Genomic DNA, 23,234 nt, shown 5'->3' with positions numbered 1-23,234 from the left:
ATATGGTAAAGACTTTCCAAAGTAACAACCATCAGTTCCTTCACATGCACAGAGAGGAGTCACATGAAGGGGCCCCAAAATACTCCACATGGGGATAAAGCCTTCTTGGACCTTCCAGGCACTTCTCAGGGGACAGCTAAATGCAGCTGATGCCATTGGCAGTAGAGGAGCTGTCCAGTGGAGCCCTGCCTGAAGTTCTGAGTCACAGAATTGTGAGAAATAATACACTGCTGATGTTTCAATCAACAAGTGTTGGAATGGCTGTTATGCAGCAGTAGATAATTGATGTGTGCTCAGTCACTGTCTGACTCTTTGCGACACCATGGACTGTAGCCCGCCAGGTTCCTCTGTCCATGGGGATACTGGAGCAGGTTGCCATGCTCCCCTCCAGGGGAACTTCCCAACCCAGGGATTGAACCCAGGTCTCCCTCATTGCAGGCGGATTCTTTACCAGCTAAGCCACCAGGGAAGCCCAGATAATTGATACATAATGGTAGAGCTAGATGATTCTTTGAGGTCATCACTCAACATCCATCCAACAAATACTCTATTATGTATCAGGCCCAATTCTGGGTATATGAGATATATCATTAAATAAAACTTGCAAGGATCTCTGCCCTGTGGTACTAATAGTTTTGTGAGAAGAGTCAGACAATAATCAAACAACACACACAAAAATGACTAAATTATACAGTGTATTAGAAATCAGTGAGTGGTAAGGAAAAAGGAGAAATGAACCAGACTGGGGGCTTGAGGGCCATGAGAGAGGTTGGTATGTTATCTAGACTAACTTGCTTTTTTTAATTAAAAAAAAAAAATTTTTTTTTTTGGCCACACTGCTTGGCATGAGGGATCTTAGTTCCCTGAGCAGTCATCAAATCCACATTCCCTGCCTTGGAATCCTGGAGTCTTAACCACTGGACCACCAGGGAATTCACCTAATTTCCTCTTTTTAAGAGTAAAGAAACTAAGTCCTGGAGTGCTTGGGTGACCCACTCAAGGGGAAGGGGGAGAGAAAAGAAAGCTTGGGCCCTAGTGCTAAGTGCTTTTGCTCGAAAGCCTGACTCTGCAGCATCTCCCTCTGAACGGCTTTTTCCCGCTTTATCCAAACCCTCCTCCAGCCTCGGGGCCTCTGCCAGTGCCAAGCACGAAGCCCCAGTCATTGGCCCCTCAGGGTCGTCTCGGTGATTGTTACTGTGTCGTCCTGGCAAGAATGCGGTCCACACATGTTTCCACCTGACCTGCGGGACCCGTGCCAGACTCCCAGGCTGTTGTTTACAGTTTGTTCACTCTCAGGCAAACCCAGGGCCACTGAGTCTCAGCCCATTGTGACAGCAATGGTGGGGCAGTCCTAACCCTTTCCCCTAACCCACGGTTGAGAGTCCAGCCACACCTCACCTGCCCCCGGGGGCCCCAGCCCTTTCTCCTGACTCCCCCAAAGGGGTTTTTCCGAATTTTGATTTCCTTCTAAGACATGATTTTCCAACCACATGGCAAAGCAGATGTTTGAAACTCCTGCCTCGTGCGAGGGAGGCGGGTTTGCTTCCCCTCCCACCCTGCCTGCCTTCATCTCTCCATCTCCTCCTGAGCATCAGTGCAGTGGAGCCGGGGAGATCGCCGAGCAGGGGGCCGGGGCTGCCACCTCCCAGGCCTCTTGGTAAACTCGCCGAGAACACAAAGGACGTGCCTGGAACAATCACATGCTCGCACTCTTGTTGGCGGGTGTATCCATGTGTTACACGCACGCAGGAACACACTCAGCACCTCCCGTGTGACTCTTCCTGGGGTCTGATTTGTTAAAAGGAACAACCACCACCACAAAAAGTCACCAGTCAAGATGACACTGTCTTCAGACTCATAAAAAGGGGGCAGTGGGTAAGTCAGAGAGAGCTTACTAAATCATGGAGGCAGAGTTACTGTCTCCTGTAGGGTGGGTCTCAGCCTAAGACACGATCCAAGTGATGCCAAGAGGTATCCTGCTTGGCTCAGCAGAAGCAAAGGGGCCTTAACTACCTAGAATTCTCTGGCAGTACATCTTCCCTGGTATAATAAGATGGAGAGCTAGCTTGGGGGAATATCATCTCTGAATGTTGAGATTTTAGCATTAAACATACCATCTTGGAATCTCTGCCTGAGGTAATTTCTTATGTTGGTTTTTTTTGGTCTAAATTATTGAACGTTAGTACACATCAAATTATGTGAAAGATGATTCCATAATTCTCCGTGTACCCACCCCCTTTCATACCCACTCCAGCCCTGGGCCACTGACTTGCTCTGGCCCCTGAAAAAATAGCCAACATGATGCAACCCAGAGGCTAGAAAAGTGCCGGTGCGTCAGGGCTTGCCTTGTTCCCAAGGGAACTCTTCCGCCACCACCTGAAGAGCCTGGGTGAGCCTGGAAGGTGTGGGGCCAGAGGAGGGAGAGGCCCACCCGTCCCTGCACCCCCAGCTGGCCAGCAGGGACTCCACCATTGGGAATGAGGCCATGCTGGAGCACACAGCCCCTGACAAGTCAGCCCAGAGCAGAACAACGGTGCAGACAGCCTGCAGACTCTCTCTCTCAAAGACATTTGTGCTTTTAAGCCAGTAAGTTTTAGACTGCCGTTGTTTAGTGTCTTAGTCATGTCCAACTCTTTCGCGACCCTATGGACTGTATCCTGCTGGGCTCCTCTGTCCACGGGATTTCCCAGGCAAGAATACTGGAGTTGGTTGCCGATTCCTTCTCCAGGGGATCTCCCCGACCCAGGGATCGAACCTGCATCTCCTGCATTGCAGATGGATTTTTTTTTTTTTTTTTTTAACTGTTGAGCGGTTTCTAAAGTAGCAAGAACTGGAACTTCCCTGGTGGTGCAGTGGTTAAGAATCCACCTGTCAATGCAGGGGATGTGGGTTTGATCCCTGGTCAGAGAACTAAGATCCAACACGCCACCAGGCAGATAAGACCCAACACAGCCAAAAAATAAATATACTATTTTTAATTCTTAAAAGAAAACAATAAAGTAGCAAAAGCTGTCACAAATACACTAGAACAATCTTCCCTATGAATGCTCTCTGAATGGCTTGGAGACTCTGGAACCATGAAGGATTTATTACTTCAGTAAGTGGATTTCTCCATGGCTTAAAAAAAAATGCTAGCAAAGCCATTTATTTTCCAAACACTTCTTTACACTGGGCCCCCAAAGTTAGACATGGAACATTGATATCTCCACATGGCTGATTTTTTCTATTGGCCTAGCAAGGAAGTGAAACAAACTCTTGAGGAAAAGTAGGCACGTCAGTCCACTCCCCAGAAGTGTCTAGAGCACACAGTCCCGGAGGAGCATCCCAGCCAAGCCCCTCCTCCCAGGGGTTTCTATTTGCTTAATGTATTTGAAGGACAGAAAGGGAATTTCTGATGTAGGGGAGGTGACAAAGCTCTGAGGGCAGTCTTCCTTTCTGCTCAAATAAAATAAGCCAATTTTCATTGGCTCACCTACCAGGGAGCATCGCTGAGAGCAGAAGGTGAACGTGAGCAGCAGTAATTACAAGGATGACAACAAAGACAGTAGAATAGTCTCTGTGAATGACTATGTGAGGCTGTGGCAGCCCTGTCTGTGACATCAAAGAGCTGAGTGAGGGCAGAGAACAGTCCACAGGGCAGTGGGCTGAGAGCTGGGCTTTCAGGACGTTGTTTGAAATTTTAGAGTGGCCATTATGTACTTTCAGGGCACGCGAGTTCTGTGGTCCAGTTACAGTATTTGGGCAACTGGAATGACTGGAGTCTTGGCTCAGTCACTGGCACACCTCCACCATGAATCCTCACTAGACGAGTGTGACTGCCAGTTATTGAAGCTCTGCCTTCATCAGTGGCTCTGTCCAAACACCCTGATTGAACCGCTATAATAACCCTGCAAGGTAGGTGGAAACACTCACCTTTTATGGATAAGGACACTGAGGCTCAGAGAGGTTAAGGTGCTTGATTAAGGTCACACAGCTCAAACTTGGCAGGGCTGGGATGAGATCTGAGATCTGCCTGCTCTGGCCATATCCTGCTCTATATCCTGATATTCCAGCAGCTTTGATTCTGGCCCAAACAGCCCTTCCTTAAGATACCTATTGTATGTGTGTGCATTAGTTGCTCAGTCATGTCTGACTTTTCGCAACCCCATGGACTGTAGCCCTCTAGGCTCCTTTGTCCATGGAATTCACCAGGCAAGAATACTGGAGTGGGTAGCCATTCCTTTCTCTAGGGGATCTTCTCAAGCCAAGGATTAAGCCCGGGTCTTCGGCATTGCAGGTGGATTCTTTACCATCTGAGCCACCAGAGAAGACCAAGATACCCATTACGTGGCTATAATTCAACAAGACAAAGAAAAACCTTTCCCAAAAAAATCACTGTGAAATCTATTAAAACAGGACCACAATCTGTCAGAGAATTGCAAAGAACCGACTACCAGCCCAAATTACACTTTGCTGTGTCCATCTGATTCTATTATCAGGTTATTCAGAGCAATCTTGGGGATGGTATACTATTATTTGACAGAAAGATACTTATTTGGAGCCTTTCTTTGCCCTGGGTGACAACTTAAGTATCTCAAACACACAGAGTCCAAAGGTGAGCTGACTCATGGTCATTTCATGCTTCCACCATCACAAATTAGGTCTATCTTTTGTTGTTTTTCCAGTGGTCATGTATGGATGTGAGAGCTGGACTATAAAGAAAGCTGAGCACCAAAGAATTGATGCTTTTGAACTGTGGTGCTGGAGAAGACTCTTGAGAGTCCCTTGGACTGCAAGGAGATCCAACCAGTCCATCCTAAAGGAAACCAGTCCTGGGTGTTCATTGAAGTGACTGATGTTGAAGCTGAAATTCCAATACTTTGGCCACCTGATGTGAAGAGCTGACTCATTTGAAAAGACCCTGATGCTGGGAGGGATTGAGAGCAGGAAGAGAAGGGGGTGACAGAGGATGAGATGGTTGGGTGGCATCCCCGTCTCAATGGACATGGGTTTGAGTAAACTCTGGGAGTTGGTGAGGGACAGGGAGGCCTGGTGTGCTGTGGTTCATGGGGTCACAAAGAGTCGGACATGACTGAGCAACTGAACTGAACTGAACTTTGTTGTGTATTTTATAATTTATTCTAAAGGTGCTGTTACATCCTACTTATTTCACCAAGGATTTTCTGAAATACTCTGACTGCAGACATTTGCATTCTTATTAAAAACCCTAACTTCAAATATTTGCGATTGATAGCCGCCACTAAGCCCAGTTTTTATGGCAACTATAGCTGGCCTCAGACCGGTCAGCCAGTCCAAAGGCCCAGTGATGGCACTGCTCTGCCACTGCATGAACCTCACCTTCCTGGGCTACGTGTTCTCTCCCTGTATCCTCCCCGGCCCCCGACACAGGGATAAACACTTAGAAATTGCTCTATACTTTCTTGCTGATTGAAATAAAAGGGGACTTCGCTCATCTGATCCTGTAAAGAATTCTGGAAACTGTATATTCCCTGTGAGCCACACTGAGAAGCAGTAATGATTCATCCACATTGCAAATGCTACCGAGTGACTGTAGCTTGTAAGCTACACACTGACAGTCTTGCTTCTCAAAGTGTGGTCCAAGGACCCGCAGGGTCAGCTTCACCAGGTCGCCTGCCTATTTTCTTCATCTGTGGCTTCAGGCACAGCGTTTACCAAGATGCACAGGTGATTTGTGTGCACATAAAGGTCTGAGAAGCACTGCTTTAGGGTTTCCATAAAGGGACCAGATTTTCTTTATAAAGTAGGAATCCTGATGTCTGGGGCTTCCCTGGTGGCTCAAACAGTAAAGAATTTGCCTGCAATACGGGAGTGTGTGTGTCTCTTAGTCCGCTCACTCATGTCTGACTCTTTGCAACCCCTAGGCAAGAATACTTGCCTAGGAAATCCCATAGACAGAGGAGCCTGGCAGGCTATGGGGTTGCAAAGAGTCAGACATGACTGAACCACAGTTTAATGATGGCAGTGTTACTAAGTGAGACCTCACAATCATCACGATGGAAGTCTCTCCACGACCCAGGGATGCTGTAAGATGCAGACACAGGGTACCCCCCTCAGGTATTTTAGATCTAGAAAGCTGGGGTGAAGGTGGCTGTGACAGCCACAGTAATTGCTCCAGCAGAGGCAAATTCTACCCTCAAGATGGAAGTGGGGGGGGGTGGTTTCTTAATGTTCATAAATTCAGCAGAATATATTGTGTAAAAGCTTTAGATGAAAAAAGTGTTTCTAAGTGGTGATCATCAAACTTCCATGAGCATGAGAACCACCTGCTAACCTTGACTAAAAAAAGAAAGAGGCATACAAAGACTCCAGGTCTCACTCCTGCACAATCCATGGAAGGACGGCAGTGGCCCTCGATCTGGGCTGCACCCAGATGTCACTCATGGAGCTTTAAAAATCCCTGATGCCCAGGTCCCATCCCAGAGATTCCAAGTTAACTGATCTATAGAGAAGTCCAGGCATTGGGATTTAAAAAAATAAATGCCCAGATGAGTACTGGCAACCATACTGAGAAACACTGGTGTGTGGGGCCTCGCACTTCCAGTTCAGGAGCTTCCGAGGTGACTCAGACAGTAAAGAATCTGCCTGCAGTGCAGGAGGCCCAGGTTCGATCCCTGGGTCAGGAAGATCCCCTGGAGAAGGGAATGGCTACCCACTCCAGTATTCTTGCCTGGAGAATCCCATGGATAGTAGTTGCAAAGGGTCGTACATGACCGAGAGACCCACCCTGTCACTTTCATTTTTCCAGCGTGTCTGACTGACCCCTGGAGTGGGGTCTGAAAGTCTGCATTTCTATTATGGTCTCTGGGGATGCTGATCTACTGGGGACCATACCTGGAGGTATGCAGGGAAGGGGCTTGGGTCCAGGATAGGCATTATGTTTTCACAGGAAGTGAATGGATTCTGATGTTGAGGGTCTGAGCCTCACTCAGAGAGACTGTGTTCCACGTGGGCTGGGCAGACATGTTAAGCTGCAGTCCTGTGCAGGTTCAGGCCAGCACCCTGGGATCCTTGGTGTTTCTCTTGTTCAACAGCTCAGCTCAGCCCTGGACTTCTACTCCTGTTCCTACCTTCCAATCTAACTGTCCCTTTATAGATCCATTTTACTGCCCTAAAGGATGTGCTTCCCCCGCTGCGCCCAAGAGGCAGAATAACATGTATGGATGTGAGAGTTGGACTGTGAAGAAAGCTGATCGCCGAAGAATTGATGCTTTTGAACTGTGGTGCTGGAGAAGACTCTTGAGAGTCCCTTGGACTGCAAGGAGATCCAACCAGTCCATCCTAAAGGAAATCAGTCCCGGGTGTTCATTGGAAGGACTGATGCTAAAGCTGAAACTCCAATACTTTGGCCATATCATGCGAAGAGTTGACTCACTGGAAAAGACTCTGATGCTGGGAGGGATTGGGGGTAGGAGGAGACGGGGACAACAGAGAATGAGATGGCTGGATGGCATCACCGACTCGATGGAGGTGAGTTTGAGTGAACTCCGGGAGTTGGTGATGGACAGGGAGGCCTGGCGTGCTGTGATTCATGGGGTCGCAAGGAGTCAGACACGACTGAGCGACTGAACTGAACTGAAATGAAGAGGACAGACTCCGAACCTAGACTGTCTGAGATGAATGTTAGGTCAAACTTGCTCAACTTCTCCAGGCTTCAGTTTCCCCATTTGTAAAGTGGGGTTTCTGCCTCAGTGAGCTGATTAAATGAGCTAATTTTTGAGAGCTGCTATAAAGAGGGACTGTGGAAGGCAACTGCTACAGAAAGGTTGGCTAATGTTCCCAATCCTTCTTGGAAAATAAATTGGACTTCTGGGAAAGAGGAAGGTTTTATGAGCAATTGGCTGGGGTCTGGGAGTTCTCTTTCTGCTTCTTTAGCATTTACTGTGTATCTCTACTGTGGCACTCTTTTGCTCCATCCATTAATTTTTCTCCTCAAAGACAGGTGAGATGCTCTTCAGGGAAGGACCATGTCTTAATCTTTTTTGGATTCCCAGTACCTAGCAGAATGACGGGCAGAAGATGTGTTCAGTGTCAGTTGCAACTAAGTGACGTGGTTGGGAAAAAAGTCCTCTTTTGGACGTTGCTTAGGATCATCTATTAGCAGGCAGAAACGACTTGCCAATATATAAGTGGCCTTTCTGCTGAAAACGGGGGTAAGGGTGAAAATGCAAATGATGCAAAACAAGTCATCCTCATAGACTGTCTGCTCCTGAGTCTGCTGAGCCTGAACCACAAGGCCATCATCATGGTGGACTCATTTGTAAGATTTCAAATACTCTTATAACATGGGGCACCCTGCCCGATTCTTCATGAAGACTGGCCAGATGCTTTCCAAATCGGCTTCCTCTTCATCTAGTTCACACAGAAAACATTTCCCAGCTTCCCTTGCATCAACATGGGGTCATATGACAAAGTCTTGCCAATAGAATCTGGGCAGATGTGATTTGTCATCTGCAGGCTGAGGGGGTTGAAAGTATGAGTGCCTTTTCCAGGCTTTGTCTCTCTACTTGTCTGCCAGCCAGAGGCAGAGCATCCAGTGGGTAAGTCTCAGGCCCTCACAGTTGGTGGGGCTTTAACATGGAAGGAGTTTGGGTCCCTGAACAACTGGGTGGAGTCACGTTTCCCTGACCCTGTCTTCCATTCCAGCTTAAGTGAGAAATGAACTTGGATTATTTTAAGCCATTGAACTTAGACATTGTTTGTTGTCTCACCTATCCTACTCTAAAAGCATGGGAAACTGTAAATCCCAACTCGGGGTCTTGAAATTTGTTGGTGGGGATGCCTTACTTTGATAACTCAAGACATACATGCCCATGAGGGTTTCAAAGGGCCACTCCACTACCAGTGATAAACATAACATAGTTGCCTGGTCAAAGGAGACAGCTGGGCACATCTTTTTCACTAAACTGATTTTCAGTACAGGTTTTTACAGTCAAATACATGAGAAAGTTCGGAGAAGGAAATGGCAAGCCACTTCAGTATTCTTGCCCGGAAATGTCTATGGACAGAGGAGGCTGCTGGGCTCCTGTCCATGTGGTCTCAAAGAGTTGGACGTGACTGAGCACTCACACACTATTCGAGGAAGTTATTTCAGTGGTTTCGTCATTTTTTGGAAAAAAAAAAAATTTGGGGAAAAAAAAAAGGCAGGACCGCAAAGATCCCTAACCTAAGAAAAAAAATCTTTCCAAGGATAATTGGCATTATTTTAAAATTATAGTATTTCTAGAAAAATGTGGTGAGGGGGCCTCCTGTGGACAGGGTGGACAGAGTCTGTATGAGGTCTGCCTTGTTGAAGACCCAAAGCCACACACTGTAAACAGGGTTTTGCTTGGCTCCACGTCCACTGGCCTCATCGTCCTCGTTTATTCTCTACACCGATTTTATATTGCTGGGTGGTAAACTCACCATATTCTGGCTGTTCTTTGGTTTCAAAAGTCCGGTGGCCCGGGGCCGGCCGGTCCCAGACGCCGGGGGGGCTGAGGAAGTTGCTGTCATCTGAGGTGCCGTCGTACTTGTAGTCCTGGTCACTGCCCTGGGCCCTTGGCAGGGCCAAGGACCTCTGCCACCAGGCCCGCCAGTCGGGCGACGGCACTGACCAGCCTGGTTTATTCTCCGGGTGCTGATCTTTCTCTGCTTCAGAGTCAGGGCCATCCACCACCTCTATGGTGACCTGAGGAATTCAAAACAGGCCAGGGTCAAGGAGGAGTCAACAGCCTCCACGCCGGGTGACCCTCGGGAGAAAGTCTAAGAGAGCGGAGGTAAACGTGCCCCGCCTTGGGAGGGAAACGTGCCCCCCTTGGGTGGGAAACGTGACCCTTGGGAGAAAGTCTAAGAGAACGGAGGAAAACGTGCCCCTCTCAGGAGGGAAGTGTGTCTCCCTCGGGAGGGAAAGTGGAGGCTGCGCAGTGACTCGGGGGGAGAACCTCCAGGGACACCCGGAGAAATCGACGGCCACAGGCCTTGGGTTGGGAGGAAGCAGTGTATCACTGGGCCCCTGATTTATGGATGACTACATTGCTGGGAAGTCTTTAATTCAAAGAGTCAACATGTACCATGAATAGTACAAGAACAACTCATGAAACGGAACACTTACTGAGAACTAACCATGTACCAGGCGCTGTTCTAAAGGCTTTCCATATATTAATGTACTTAATCCTCACAACATCTCCATAATGTTGGTTCTGTTGATCAGCCCTTATGGTTACTGACCTGAAAGGATGTCCCTGCCACTCCTCCCAATCTGGTCTGTGGGTGCTGCACCTCCCACCAAGAGGTGGGCTTTACTTCCCCTCCCTTGCAGTCTGGGCTGGCCTAACGACTCGCAGTAGAGTGTGGTAGGTGTGTCAACATGACCAGCCACACAAGGTCTTGAAGCTTCCATTTGCATTCTCTCAGAAGGTTCCTCCCATTACCATGGAAGCCCAGCCTAGACTACTGTGCACATAACCGTCATGTGATGAGGGAGCCATACAGCAGAGAACAAAGGCTCCCCAAGTCCCTGGAAAGCTCTGAGGCCCCAGTCAGTTGAACTGGGAGCCATCTTGGATCTTCCAGCCCTGCTGGGTCACCCCAGCTGATACCACGTAGAGCAGAGAGGAGCTCTCCCAGCTGAGCCCTGCTCAAATTCCCGACCCACAGCACCCCGAGCAGTCCAGTGACTGTTGTTTCAAGCTGTTAAGTTTCAGAGTACTGGCTTGACAGCTTCTTATAGACAGAGGAACTGGACACAGAGAAGTTAACAAGCTGCCTAAGGTCACACAGCTAGTAACGGGCAGCCATGGGTATTCCAGCTCCAGAGCCTGCACTTTTACGAATTTGCCAAACTCTCAAAAGTCAGTCCCTTAGGTCCTGTACCCCCTTGTGACCAGGTGAGCCCAGAGCCCACCGATGCTGGTAGGGGCTGGATGCCACGGGTCATGTAGAGATGTGAGCACAAGTCCATGCTGTCCCAGCTGTGAGTTTCACTCATCCCCTAAACCAGACCCAGCACAGACTCCTCCTTAACTGACCCTCAGGGTCAGAGCATACAGTCCCAGAGTCAAGGTCAGAACTCACTCTTGGATTTACGGAGCGTTGTTTGGAAGTCACAGGGCTGAAAGAATGCAGCTTCTTGGCTCCAAGAGACAATCAACATAGAGAAAGTTGTTTAAAAAACACAATAAAAGACTCTTTGGGTTCCTCTGGCCATCACACCGCTCTTGCAACAACCCCTGGATGAGTTATGTGCAAATGAATCAGAAACATGCGCTCCAAGTAATCAGCGCAAGATGTACTGGGCAGATGCTCTTCCAGCTTTGCCCTAACCCGACATCTGAGAGACTTGCTGAGATGCTCTGCCAAATTGCACCGGGTCGTGCCAATCCCTGAGACAAACAGACCCTTCCTTTTGTCTCAGGAATGGAAAAGTTTGAATTCTACTCTCTTCAACATTCAAAGGAGGTTGTCCCACTCATGGTGGGCCTAGCTGTGGCCTTGTGTGGTCCAGACACGAGGTCCAGGGTGTGGTCTTCTACCGAGAGCATCTCCTCTGGTGTGGGATGCCTACGAAGGTACCATTGGCTTGATTCCATGCCACCGCCATCACCCCAGTCTTGTAAGCATCCCTTGCATATTTATAAATAATTATGGAACTTTTAGTAATCCCCCAAAAGGACAAAAAGAAGAATTACATCATTCATCTTGTATCACTGCTGTTTGCTGGAGGGATGGCTGTTGGAGAGGGACAGGGCCCAGGACCCACACGCAACCCTACAAGGATGGAGTGGAAGGCGTGCACAGCTGGGTGGCATGGACCCGAGCCAGCAGAGATTCCATGATGCCCAGCCTTTGAAGACACAACCTTTCTCCTGTGCAGTCCCAGCCCCCGTGCCTGCAGACAGAACAACTGAGCCACAACAATTGTCTGCAAGGCTATTAAGGGTCTTGGAGGCGAGAAGCTGCCAAGAGCCAGGCAAGCCTGCAATTATGGTAATAAGATCAGTCTCTGGGTAGGAGATAAGGGGGAACAGGCTGGACAGTTTTGGTATTCCAATTGTATCCAGACTGGAGTCAAAGGGATTGCCTAAACAAAACATGCCCTGCAATTTCTCCAGGCTGGGAATCAAAACAATTCCATGTTTTAAGCTATTACCGTCAATATGATTCTTTTTCCCCCCAAACTGCTGCTTGGGTCCAAACAAAACAGATTTGTTGCCTGGCCAGGCAATGAGTAGCAAAATACAAATTTACTCCAAAAACTATTATCGATGACTAAATCTCATCAGCTTAGAGGTTTCTTTTTCCCCTTTCATTTCTAGCCACTGCTCCAACTGAATTAAAAATAACACAAACAAACAAAAAAACCCCCACACAAAACAAAAACCACACAAACCTTAGGATCCACCCTTCCCTGCAGTTAGGAATGTGGAAACCTCGTACTGATATCAAAAGAAGAAATCTAATCTTGAACGTGAAATTTCATAGGCATTCAATTAAAAAGACTTAATGAGCATGATCATGACTTCTCAAGTGGGAGGGGGTGGAGGGAGATTAGTTTTATGTTTCCTGTTGGTCTTACTCTTATTTACATGTTCTTTAGCATCAAAGAATCTGTTCATAAAAATGTCTTGAACAATAATAGGTGTGACGAGCTGAAGGTGTGGCAGGGAACACAGTAGATTTCCAAGCTGTATCTTACCTTTCTTTGGCGTCTTCAATACACAGCATTGAAGCATCTTTAGTATATTTGTTTCTTCTGGATTTTTCCATACCATGAATCAAGACAGTAAAAGAAAAAGAACTTTTCCAAAAGGCCCAAGTCCAACTTCTGGCTGAATCTTGTCAGATCCAAGAAAGAGAGACTAGAATAGGTGCCAAGTTTGAGAATTCCGTCCAAAATTAGGAAAGGATAAAATCCTTTGCACTATTACCAGTTTCTTTCTTCCTCTTGAAAGTTCAAACATTTATTAGAAACACACTCTTTAGCACTGAAAAGCACTTTCACTGGGAAACTAACACAATTCTTAGTCTAATTGGCAATAAACTGACGACACTGAGAATACAGAAGGCTTGATCTTCTGAACTCAGGAGAATCTTCTAGAATCTTCTAACTCGTTGGCCCTTTTAGAGGATCAACTAGCTTGAGAGCTACGGTGACCAGGTAGTTTGGGTTTGTGTTTATTTCCCAGAGACAAAGAGAAGCCCTGGGAGTTGAAACGATTCCTCAAAAGCACAGAGCATCCAGGGACAGGAAGACAGTCTCCAGCAAACGGTTAGGCCCCCGATAATGCAACCCTTCTTCCTTGACAAATGCCAAAGAGAACAGAAAGGACTAGGAAGATATATAATCCCTCCCTCTCAGACCCACCGGTGCTCTCAAAACAACGCTGGAAGCTCCAGGTAAGTGCCGTGAATGCTTTGAGCCTTACAGCGTTTCTGTTCTACAAAAGCTAGCCCCACATTTCAGGCAGAGAAACTGGCCTGGAGAATTCACATTCCTGAGGTGAACAGCGAGGAAGGAGGAGAGCTGCTCTCAAAATGAGATCTCCCAATTCTTAATAATTTTATCCTCATCTCCTCTGTCATTTTCACGCTTGCTGCCATCACCAGCCAGCGTCCACCAATCTGGGGAAGCGTCCCGCGTCGCTTTGCTGAGTGCTTCCCATGGATGATCTCATTTAATCCTTGTGCATGCTCAGTCGCTTCAGCCGTGTCCAACTCTTTGTGACCCCATGGACTGTAGCCCACCAGGCTCCTCTGTCCATGGGATTCACCAGGCAAGAATATTGGAGTGGTTGCCATGCCCTCCTCCAGGGAATCTTCCTGACCCAGGGACCGGATGTCTCTTATGTCTTCTGCAGTGGGAGAGGGTTCTTTACCACTAGCACCACCTGGGAAGCCTGTTTAATCCGCACAACCCTACCACTATGGAGTATTGTCCTCAAAGGCACTACCCCTAGGTTGTTATTCCCATTGTATAGACAAGGAAACTGAGGCATATGGAGGTCAAGTAACCTTCAGCAGCCACAGAGGCCAAGCCTGGTTGACAGAAATGGTGTTGCTGGAACCAAAAGAGAGGTGGGTGGACTCTGGCTCATGATGGGGACAACAGGGCCCCCTTGAGAATCTGAACAGTACCAGCTTGTCTCCAGGAAGGCGTGGGTCCATGTCCTGGGCACAGTAATTTCTTGGTTCTTACTTGGCCAGGCCTGCCATCCCAAAAGAATTTTAGGAAAAAAGGAAGTGGGAAAATCAGAAGTAGAAGCACATACAATACCTGTACCCCTGGCCAACTCATGTGATTATATCAAGAGGCCTACAGTCGTGTAAATACGTCTGTACAAGGGGAAAAGGGGGCCTTTAGAAGACTATTTTTAAGTTTCCCTCAGTGGAAGAAAAGAAAGAAACACATTGGTTGAAATGAATACGAATCTCAGATGGACCCAGAAAAGAGAAATATTTGGTGGTGAATAGCTACTGTGGTAAGGAATTGATGCAGTGAGCCTAATAATGAGTTTATTTTAGAGATTTCTGCATCTGCTATCTGACCATCAGCTGCGGAGCAGAAATCCAGCCAAGGATACTGACGTTCTGCTTGAACTTGTCCTGGGGGATTTACTTTCTTTCCTGAGTGGTTTATTTATTTATTTGTTGCCAAAACCCAACTTCTAGTTTTGTTTTAAATTTAATATGGAGATTGGGTTCAGGAGTTTGAGGCTATTTCTTTCTATTTTGTGCATTGTTGGGATTCCCCCCACCCCCACCCCCTACTCACTTCCACAGCCTGAAGCCAGTCTTAAAATGAAGAGCCCGATTCACTTGGGACAGAGGCCACCTGACTTCAGGGGTTTATTTAAAAAAAAAAAAAAAAGCTCTGAAAAGCTGGGCTTTTTAAAGGATTTCCCTTCCTAAAAGTCAAGAGGTCCAGCTCAGCATTGTCACTTGGGAAAGGTGTGGGCGGTCTGGTGGTGGTGGAGGGGGAGACTGTGGACCCCAGCCCTGGAGCGTGGGAAGTGCTTGCAGACAAGGGGGCGTTTCTAGGGGGTGGTTCAGAGACAGGTGTATCAAATTCCTGTGTGCTCCCCACTCCAGGGAGGGCTAGGTGGGTGGGGGCTGGGGGTGAGGGAATCCGAACCCCGGTAAGCCTTCACCTGTTTTCAGTCTGTTCCCCGGGATGAGAGGATGGCCCAGGGTGACTGGTGGGGCTGTCTGCTTGGCTGAATCGACCCTGTGTCAAACCAGTGGATTTCAGCAAAATGGTAGAACTCTGAGGAAGGGGCTCTGAGGAGGGTTGTCATCATGAAAACCATCACCCCCTTTGAGAAAGCACCTCACCTTTTAAAGGACTACCGGGGAGCCGATTTACTCATGTGGAGAGGCATGAGGCCACAGCAGGCAGCTGTGTGTGTGTGTGTGTGTGTGTGTCTGTGTGTGCACTCACACACACTTACACTCAGACCTAGGGCTGGAGCTCTCGGGGGTAGCACGCATCGGTCCTTCTTTGAGCATCTTTCTGAGCAACCAACGCTCTCCTTTGCTGGTCGTCCCAGAGAGAGAAGGCAAGGAACACAGCTCAGTATTCCTTTCTTTAGGGCCAATAGGTCATTAGATCAATAAAACACAGGCCTCTCTGCTTCTCTGACTGGTCCCAGGCAGTGACTAGTCATGGGGCTTGGGCAAAGCGGCAGCGGGATGACCCAACTGGCCAACGGGCAGCACGACCACACTGGCTTGGTCTTTTTGGGTCCTTGGGTGTGATGGTATCTGGGTTGGAGCATCTTTTGCTTCAAGTCCACTTTTCCGGGAACAGGTTGCCCCATTTGAGCAATGGGGAAACTTATACTCTTGGGAGGTATAGTGATCTCTTCTGTACAAAAGGAAACTCAAGAAACATCTAGGGAATTCATAGGAATGGCCCGGTTCCCTTCCCACCCTGTTCTTCAAAGCAGCCCATTCTGAAGTGGTGTGGAGGTGAGCTCCCCATAGGTACTGGGGTGGTGCTGAGACCAACTGAAGACAAAACACCGCCTGCTTTGTACCTGTTAGAAGTCTGTACAAACAGGTGACTATGGGCTCAGAGGCGACAAAGATGAATGATTTCTGCTTTATAAAAACTGTGTTTTATGAAAGTCCAAGAGGCTTTGTCGGAGGGTCTCGAGAGTGGTCTTCTCATGATTCATCCTCCACATATTCTCTGCTCCCTGGGCTTGCTTTATAATTCTCTCCATCAACCCCAACAGCCACCTCGCCCATCAGGGAGCCCAGCGATACTGTTGCAAAGCTCTCTTCATCTGGCTAAACAGCACAGCTTATGCTGATGAAAAATGGATTGTCAGTTCTGGGGCTTTTCTGAGCTCATGTGCAAATCCATCGTGTGGGCTAGAGTGGGCTTGGCATTTCATGGTTGCCCTTTTCTTTTTATGGAAAAGTCACCAGGGTTTCCCAGATCTGAGAATCTCAACTGCCTTTGCATCACTGTTCTTCCTTGACATTTGGGCTAATATTTCAAAAAGACCCAAGTGACATCTGGGGACTTCCTGACTGATGGACTTATCTGGGAGAGAGAAAGGGGGTCCTGATAAATTCTCCTAGAAATTCAGTCCTAGGTGGAGCCCATGAACTTGGTAATTTTCCAGTGTGGGGACTGCAGCCCTCCAGTCCCCTGTATCCAGGCCTTTTCTTGTAAGTTTATATCAGTAACTCTTAAATTGATGGCATTAATAGCTCTGTCCTCAGCATTAAGCTCCCTAATGAGATTGCCTATCTCTCAAAAAAAAAAAAAAATGCAAGCCACAGCAAACCTCAAATTGTTTTGGGCATGGGCTAAGTACCCTTGGGATAAGGGTGGTCTGATCCTACAACCAAAAAAATCCATCAACAAGGAAAAGTCACTTCCTGTCAATGAAGGAGTGATGGGGAGTCACACTGAGCAACAGTAAGGGGATATCTATGCCTTTTTTGGTCAGTCTGCACCTCCCCCAAGTGGATCCTGTGTTCTTTATCAGAGAGCCATGTGGTCAGTTCTTGGAGAGAGGGCAGTGAAGCAAATGGCCTGTTATTCTGATTAATCAGTTGGATCGATACAAAACCTACTGGAAACAAGAATTGGTCCATGCAGTGATTTCAGCACATGGGTTGTCAAAGCCTGACTTCCGGAGCACTGTTCACTTCTGTGCCCTTGTCTTTGCCCTAATGGTCAGGTCTCTTTCCAACCTTTCCATCTATCTGGGTCTGCCTTCCATGGAACACAGCACTTTTTTTGCTCCACTTCCACAATCCTTCTGACACTCGCTTAGGTGGCAGTTGGAATCTTCACACCCAGGTCATTTCCTGGAGGGAAGACTCTGACATTTCTTAACTTCCCAGTAGCTGACACACCATTTTATACACAGGGAGGTAGGGGGACTGGTGGATGTATTATTCTAACTGCGGTGTATTCTTTCTGCCATGGAAGTTAATTGGAATTTGATGCAGAGAAAGAATAAGGACAAGCTGCTCTTCCCCATCTAATCAAGGCGATGGTTTTCCAGTGGTCATGTGTGGATGTGAGAGCTGGACTCTAAAGAAAGCTGAGCGCTGAAGAATTGATGCTTTTGAACCATTGTGTTGGAGAAGCCTCTTGAGAGTCCCTTGGACTGCAAGGAGATCCAACTGGTCCATCCTAAAGCAGATCAGCCCTGGGTGTCCATTGGAGGAACTGATGTTGAAGCTGAAACTCCAATACTTTGGCCACCTGATTAGAAGAGCTGACTCACTGGAAAAGACCCTGATGTTGGGAAAGACTGAAGGCAGGAGGAGAAGGGGATGACAGAGGATGAGATGGTTGGATGGCATCACCAACTCAATGGACATGGGTTAGGGTGGACTCCAGGAGCTGGTGATGGACAGGGAGGCCTGGCGTGCTGCGCTTCATGGGGTCGCAGAGTCGGACACGAATGAGTGACTGAACTGAACTGAACTGCCCTTCCCCAAGTGAAAAGAACTGAAGACAAAGCTTACAGGTTAAGCAGGCACCTGAGGACAGAGGCTGTGCCGGGGCCAGGCAGCCCAGGGAGACGGGCCCCCCTCCACTACCATGAGGCCCATCTCTGGAGAGAAAGAGAGGGAGGGGCAAGTGGCATTCAAAGGGAGGGGTTTGTCTCTGACACATGGACTGGAAGGGTGAATTTTCTTGGGAGCCTGCAAAGCTGTGCTTGAGCCCCAACTACTGTTTTCTAGCCATGTGACCTTGGGCAAGTAAACCAGATGGTAACTTGCTGAGAATTAGTTGCATTATTGATAATATTGGAAGAAGACAACATGTTTGGCTTCACCATGTTGGGAGAGTCAAGTCAGATCTACCTTTGCCTTGTTGAGTAAACTGTACTATTTCAGTGCAGATGAGAGTTCATGATTTCAGTTCCAGGTGCCCCTTTCCCTAACCTCCTGTTTCTTTCAGCCTCATCCCACTCCATCCTAGTGCCATGTATTCCTCTATCTCCTAGGAACTTTCACTCACTTCTCATAGAAATTTCTTGAGTGCAACTAACATGACAACTGAAGTGTTGTTGCCTCCTAAAGGAATTTCTGGAGATCAAGGCAAGGGAGAGAGGCTTTGCCTTCCTGAACGTCTTGGAAATCACATGATGATTTGCCTCATCTACTCACGTGTTAGATTGGCCTTTCCCTATAGCCACCATATTTCATCAGTTTCAGGGCATATTATTTTGTTTTATTTTTCTGTTTCAACAGCTCTGAAATCAGATCTGGATAAATTTTATAATCATGGGTGTTTTCTTTTTTCAGTGGTTCAGAAAATAACGATGCATCTTACAATCCAGGGTGTTACACAGATGCGATGTAATACTGCTCTGGCAGAGATAACAGGATTCATCAAGGGGCTAAGGGAAAAAGGGAGGTGGGATCGGATCAGGAAACAAAGGCATAGACTGTTTCACTTTCTTCCACCTTTCAGTTGCCCAGCATTACCTGGATATTTGGATTCTGCCCATTGATATCAGCTTTGGAAAGATCTGGAAAGTTGGGTAGGTCAAGGAGAAAGGATCTGGGGCCATCTCTTTGCAATGAAGGGTGCCCAGCCTCTTGCTGGAATTGCTGTCTAGGGAAGGGCTGGTGTCCGGCCTGGTGGTCTGAATGTTCCCCGGGTGCTCCTTTGGATGGAGGAAAGCTGGTTTCTGATGTCGAGGCACTTTCCATGTTGAGGTTATTCTGAAACAAACAAACAAGTAAATAAACAAGCAGGAGAAGCATGATTTAGAAATGCCACCCTTAAAAATTTGGGACGAGGACAATTCTAGGAGTTGAAATTAAGCCAGGGTTGCATTCCCAAATCATTGTTCTTCCCATGGCTTAGTTTTTCCATCTTCAAAAAGCGAAATTATCAGAAAAATTTTCCTAGCTTGCTACTTGGGGATTTTCTGAGGGCTAATGAGTTTGATCCCTGGGTTGGGACAATGCCCTGGAGGAGGGCATGGCAACCCACTCCAGTATTCTTGCCTAGAGAATCCCATGGACAGAGAAGCCTGGTATAAGGTCGCAAAGAGCAGGATACGACTGAAGTGACTTAGCACAATGCGTTATGGGATATTTATCCAACATCAACATATATCAACATGAAGAGCTTGATGGAGAACAGTTGTTCATATAGCACTAGAATCAAATTATAGTTTGCTTATCACAGCTTCAGTTGATTAACCACTCTGGATTTAGTTATAACCCCAGTGTCCAGAGTTTGTTTCTTTGGTGTGGGTCAGCAAAAGATTTGAAAATACTTCAGTCAAATCATTGATTATATCCATCCGTTCATCCATCCGTCTATCCATCCATCATCTTTTCCATCCATCTACTTATCAACCTACTTAACCTTCTTCCCGCCTTCCCGCCTTCAGTGTTTTCAGTCATCCGCTCATCCATCCTTCCAGCCATCCAGTCAGCATGTGTCAACCAAGAGCTAGGCACAGGAAAGCCATGAACAAGACAGTCACGGGCCCTGTTCTACTGGACTGCGCATCTAATCGGGGGGAATAAACCATAAATATACACATGAATAGGATCGGATCAGAGAACGGTGATTGCTCAGAAGAAAAATAACAGACAGTGGTCAGGGACAACACGATATGGGTGGCTGAGGAAGACCTGTCTGAAAAGGTAGCTTGTGAAGTGAGACCTGAACAGCTGCAATTGCTGAGCGAAGAACACAGCAGAGGGAAGAGCAGGGAAGACGGTTCTGAGATGCCGCTGACTTGGCTCACTCGAGGACCAGAGAGGAGGCCAGTGAGGCTGTGACGGCGTGAGGAAGGACCTGAGATGGGGATGGAGACATGGGGGACAGCCCAGGAAAAAGTCACACAAAGGCGTCCTCAAACTGAGGGTCTTTATCGTGAAACGTTGCAAGTCTGTTGTTTTTACAAGCTGGCAAAAAAAGTCAGTGTTTGGTTGTCACTGGGGGAAAATTTTTTCCCAGTGATCGGAGAGTGTGGAAGTTGCTGGACTTCTTTCCTAGAGCAGCTTCTCCTGCTCGCCTTCCCCCTGGCCCTCTGCTTGGAGGCTTCCTCCATCCCTTAAGGGGTAGCATTTTTGTGTTTACTGGTGGAGGGTGATGTGGAGATGGAATTTCACCCGCGTTTGGGTCAGTGGTTAATGTTCTTGTTATTCTTGGGCATGTTCGGGGGTTTTGGAGTGGATATCCCAGCACGTTGCTTCTGCATGCACTCCCTGCCCCCTCTGCCTGCAGCGCCTCTGACACAGTCAGGGGTTACATCTGGGATCAAAACACTCCTGACTCTGAGCACTCGAGGTCGAGTGGGCTGAGGACGGAACACATGCAGTGGGTAACCATCTCATTAAACAGCTGACCTGAGGGGCTGGATTTTTCTGTCTCTCTAAACAGACATGGGATGAGGAATAAACTCACTGGTGCAGAGATCACATCTGTGAACATTCCCAGAGGCCGAGAAGAGGACCGAGCTAGAAAGAAGCCTGTCTGCTATCTCCTCTTTAAAACGCGCAGTTAGAGAGGGGAGAGCGGGCTACCCTTCATCAAGGCTTTGCCTGCCCTTCCTCTTTGCTCGGGAGATGTGGCTGGGAATGGTCTTTGCACACCTCTCCAGTGTCATGCTTTCGTCTCCTGGCATAGCCTCCTAGAGAGAGCTGCCCTGGCATTCCTGGGCATTGCTCAATTCAACAGAGGCCAAATGCATTATGCCCAGTTTGTCCCATCCAGCACGCAGTGGGAGTGAGAGAGAGGCAGGCTAATTCTTTCCTCTAACACAAAACATCTCTATCATGGCCCGGGGCAAGCTCACTGAATGCAATCCTTCTCTTGTTTTTCTCCCTGGATCCCCAATGTTAGTGAGGACAGCTGATTTCTCTTGGAAAATTTCTTGCAGCAGGTTCTGGGAATCTAATTCTCAGAAGGGGTGCAGGATTTGCCCACCCACACCCTGAGGGATACCCTGCAAATCCTGCCCTGGCTTCATGGTGGCAACCAGTACACACTGCTCGACTGGGTGAAACGGGGAGCTTCTGAGCGTTCCCTGGCAATTCAGTGGTTAAGAGCTCACCTTCCAGAGAGGGTGAGGTGTATGGAGAGAGTAACAGGGAAACTTACATTACCATATATAAAATAGACAGCCAGTGGGGATTTGCTGAGTGACTCAGTGAACTCAGGGGCTCTGTGGCAGCCTAGAGCCGTGGGATGGGGAGGGAGTTTGGAGGGAGGTTCAAGAGGGAAGGGACAGAGGTGTACCTATGGCTGATTTATGTTGATATTTGGCAGAAAATAACAAAATTCTGTAAAGCGATGAGAGAAGGAAATGGCAACCCACTCCTGTATTCTAAGGACAGAGGAGCCTGGTGGGCTACAGTCCATGGGGTCACAAGCAGTCAGACATGACTGAGTGACTAAACAGAAGGCAATGGCAAGCCACTCCAGTACTCTTGCCTAGAAAATCCCATGGACGGAGGAGCCTGGTGGGCTGCAGTCCATGGGGTAGCTACAAGTCGCACACGACTGAGGGACTTCACTTTCACTTTCACACATTGGAGAAGGAAATGGCAACCCACTCCAGTGTTCTTGCCTGGAGAATCCCAGGAATGGGGGAGCCTGGTGGGCTTCCGTCTATGGGGTTGCACAGAGTCGGACACGACTGAAGTGACTTAGCAGTAGCAAAGCGATTATCCTCAATTAAAAAAAAAAAAAAAAAGACTTCACCTTTCCATGCAGGGGATGAGGGTTGATCCCTGGTCAGGGAGCTAAGATGTCACATGCCTCTTGGCCAAAATAAAAGAAAAAAAAAAATGAAAGAAAGAAACCAAAATGTAAAACAGAAGCCATATTTTAACAAATTCAATAAAGACTAAAAATAGTGCACATTAAAAAAAACCTTTAAAAGATGCCCCTTTCCTTTTCCTTGTGATGAAGCAGGCTTTTTACTACAACCCTTGTTTTAGAAGAAGAGATGTTGTCGTTGTTCAGTTGCTCAGTGGTGTCCGACTCTTTGTGACCCTAGGGACTGCAGCACTCCAGGCTTCCCTGCCCCTCACCATCTCCCAGAGTTTGCCCAAGTTCATGTTCATTGCTTCAGAGAGAGAGGAAAGGTATTTGGGGTGCATATTTGTCGCGTGGCTCAGCTGGCTGATAAAACAAGGGCGGGGTCTGACGGGTTTCTTGATCTGACTCTGGAATCTCTCCTGGGAGGAGAGGCACACAGTGATCCCGGCTTAGACATGAACTGAGACTCTCTGTGGCCGAATGATCCTCCACGGAAAGCAGAGCAGGCAAGAAGAAGAATCCCACGCTGTCCCAGCAGCATGGTCCAGAGAACTCAGGGTGGGTTGGGTCTACACTTGAAAAGAGGAATGTAGAGTCAGGGCAACTGGGCTGGATGATTCAGGCCACAAGTGCCTCTGCCGGGAAGAAGGGGACTAAAGTATGCTTTGGCTTGAACTGTGCACACAGTTGTGGCATCTCCCCATTCGTCCCCAGTCCTCCTCCTCCCGCCTCTCCCCATCTCCCCTCAAACAAGCTCAGCGTTTGCAAAGTGTCTAGAAGATGGGAATGGGAAATCATAAAAAGTGATAGTCATGATCTCTGAATATCTGAATTGCTCTTGCTTTTCTACAACACATGTTGACCTGGAAAGCGTGGCTCTCTCCAAACCTTGGTACACTCTCAAACCATTCAGAAACTGGAACCCCTCAGGTAGAATATCCGCCTGCCAATGCAGGAGGTGTGGGTT

At 47.8% G+C, this 23,234-nt stretch overlaps 1 protein-coding gene across 1 annotated transcript in view; it reads right to left on the bottom strand.

Moving 5' to 3' along the window:
- Positions 1–23,234, bottom strand: part of ISM1 (isthmin 1) — a 91,578-nt gene that overhangs the window by 15,855 nt on the left and 52,489 nt on the right. The window contains exons 2-3 of the mRNA XM_055426545.2: positions 18,964–19,203; positions 9,424–9,688 (exon numbers count right to left, since the gene is read on the bottom strand). Of these exons, the coding sequence (XP_055282520.1) occupies positions 9,424–9,688; positions 18,964–19,203 (505 nt within the window). The remainder of the gene's footprint in view (positions 1–9,423; positions 9,689–18,963; positions 19,204–23,234) is intronic.

This window comes from Moschus berezovskii, chromosome 15, assembly GCF_049115385.1.
Source record: "Moschus berezovskii isolate FMDL1 chromosome 15, NW_MosBer_1.0, whole genome shotgun sequence".
NCBI classification, from domain to species: Eukaryota; Metazoa; Chordata; class Mammalia; order Artiodactyla; family Moschidae; genus Moschus; species Moschus berezovskii.
Note: the sequence above shows the minus strand (reverse complement) of the source record. Positions and strands in the feature narration are given on the sequence as shown.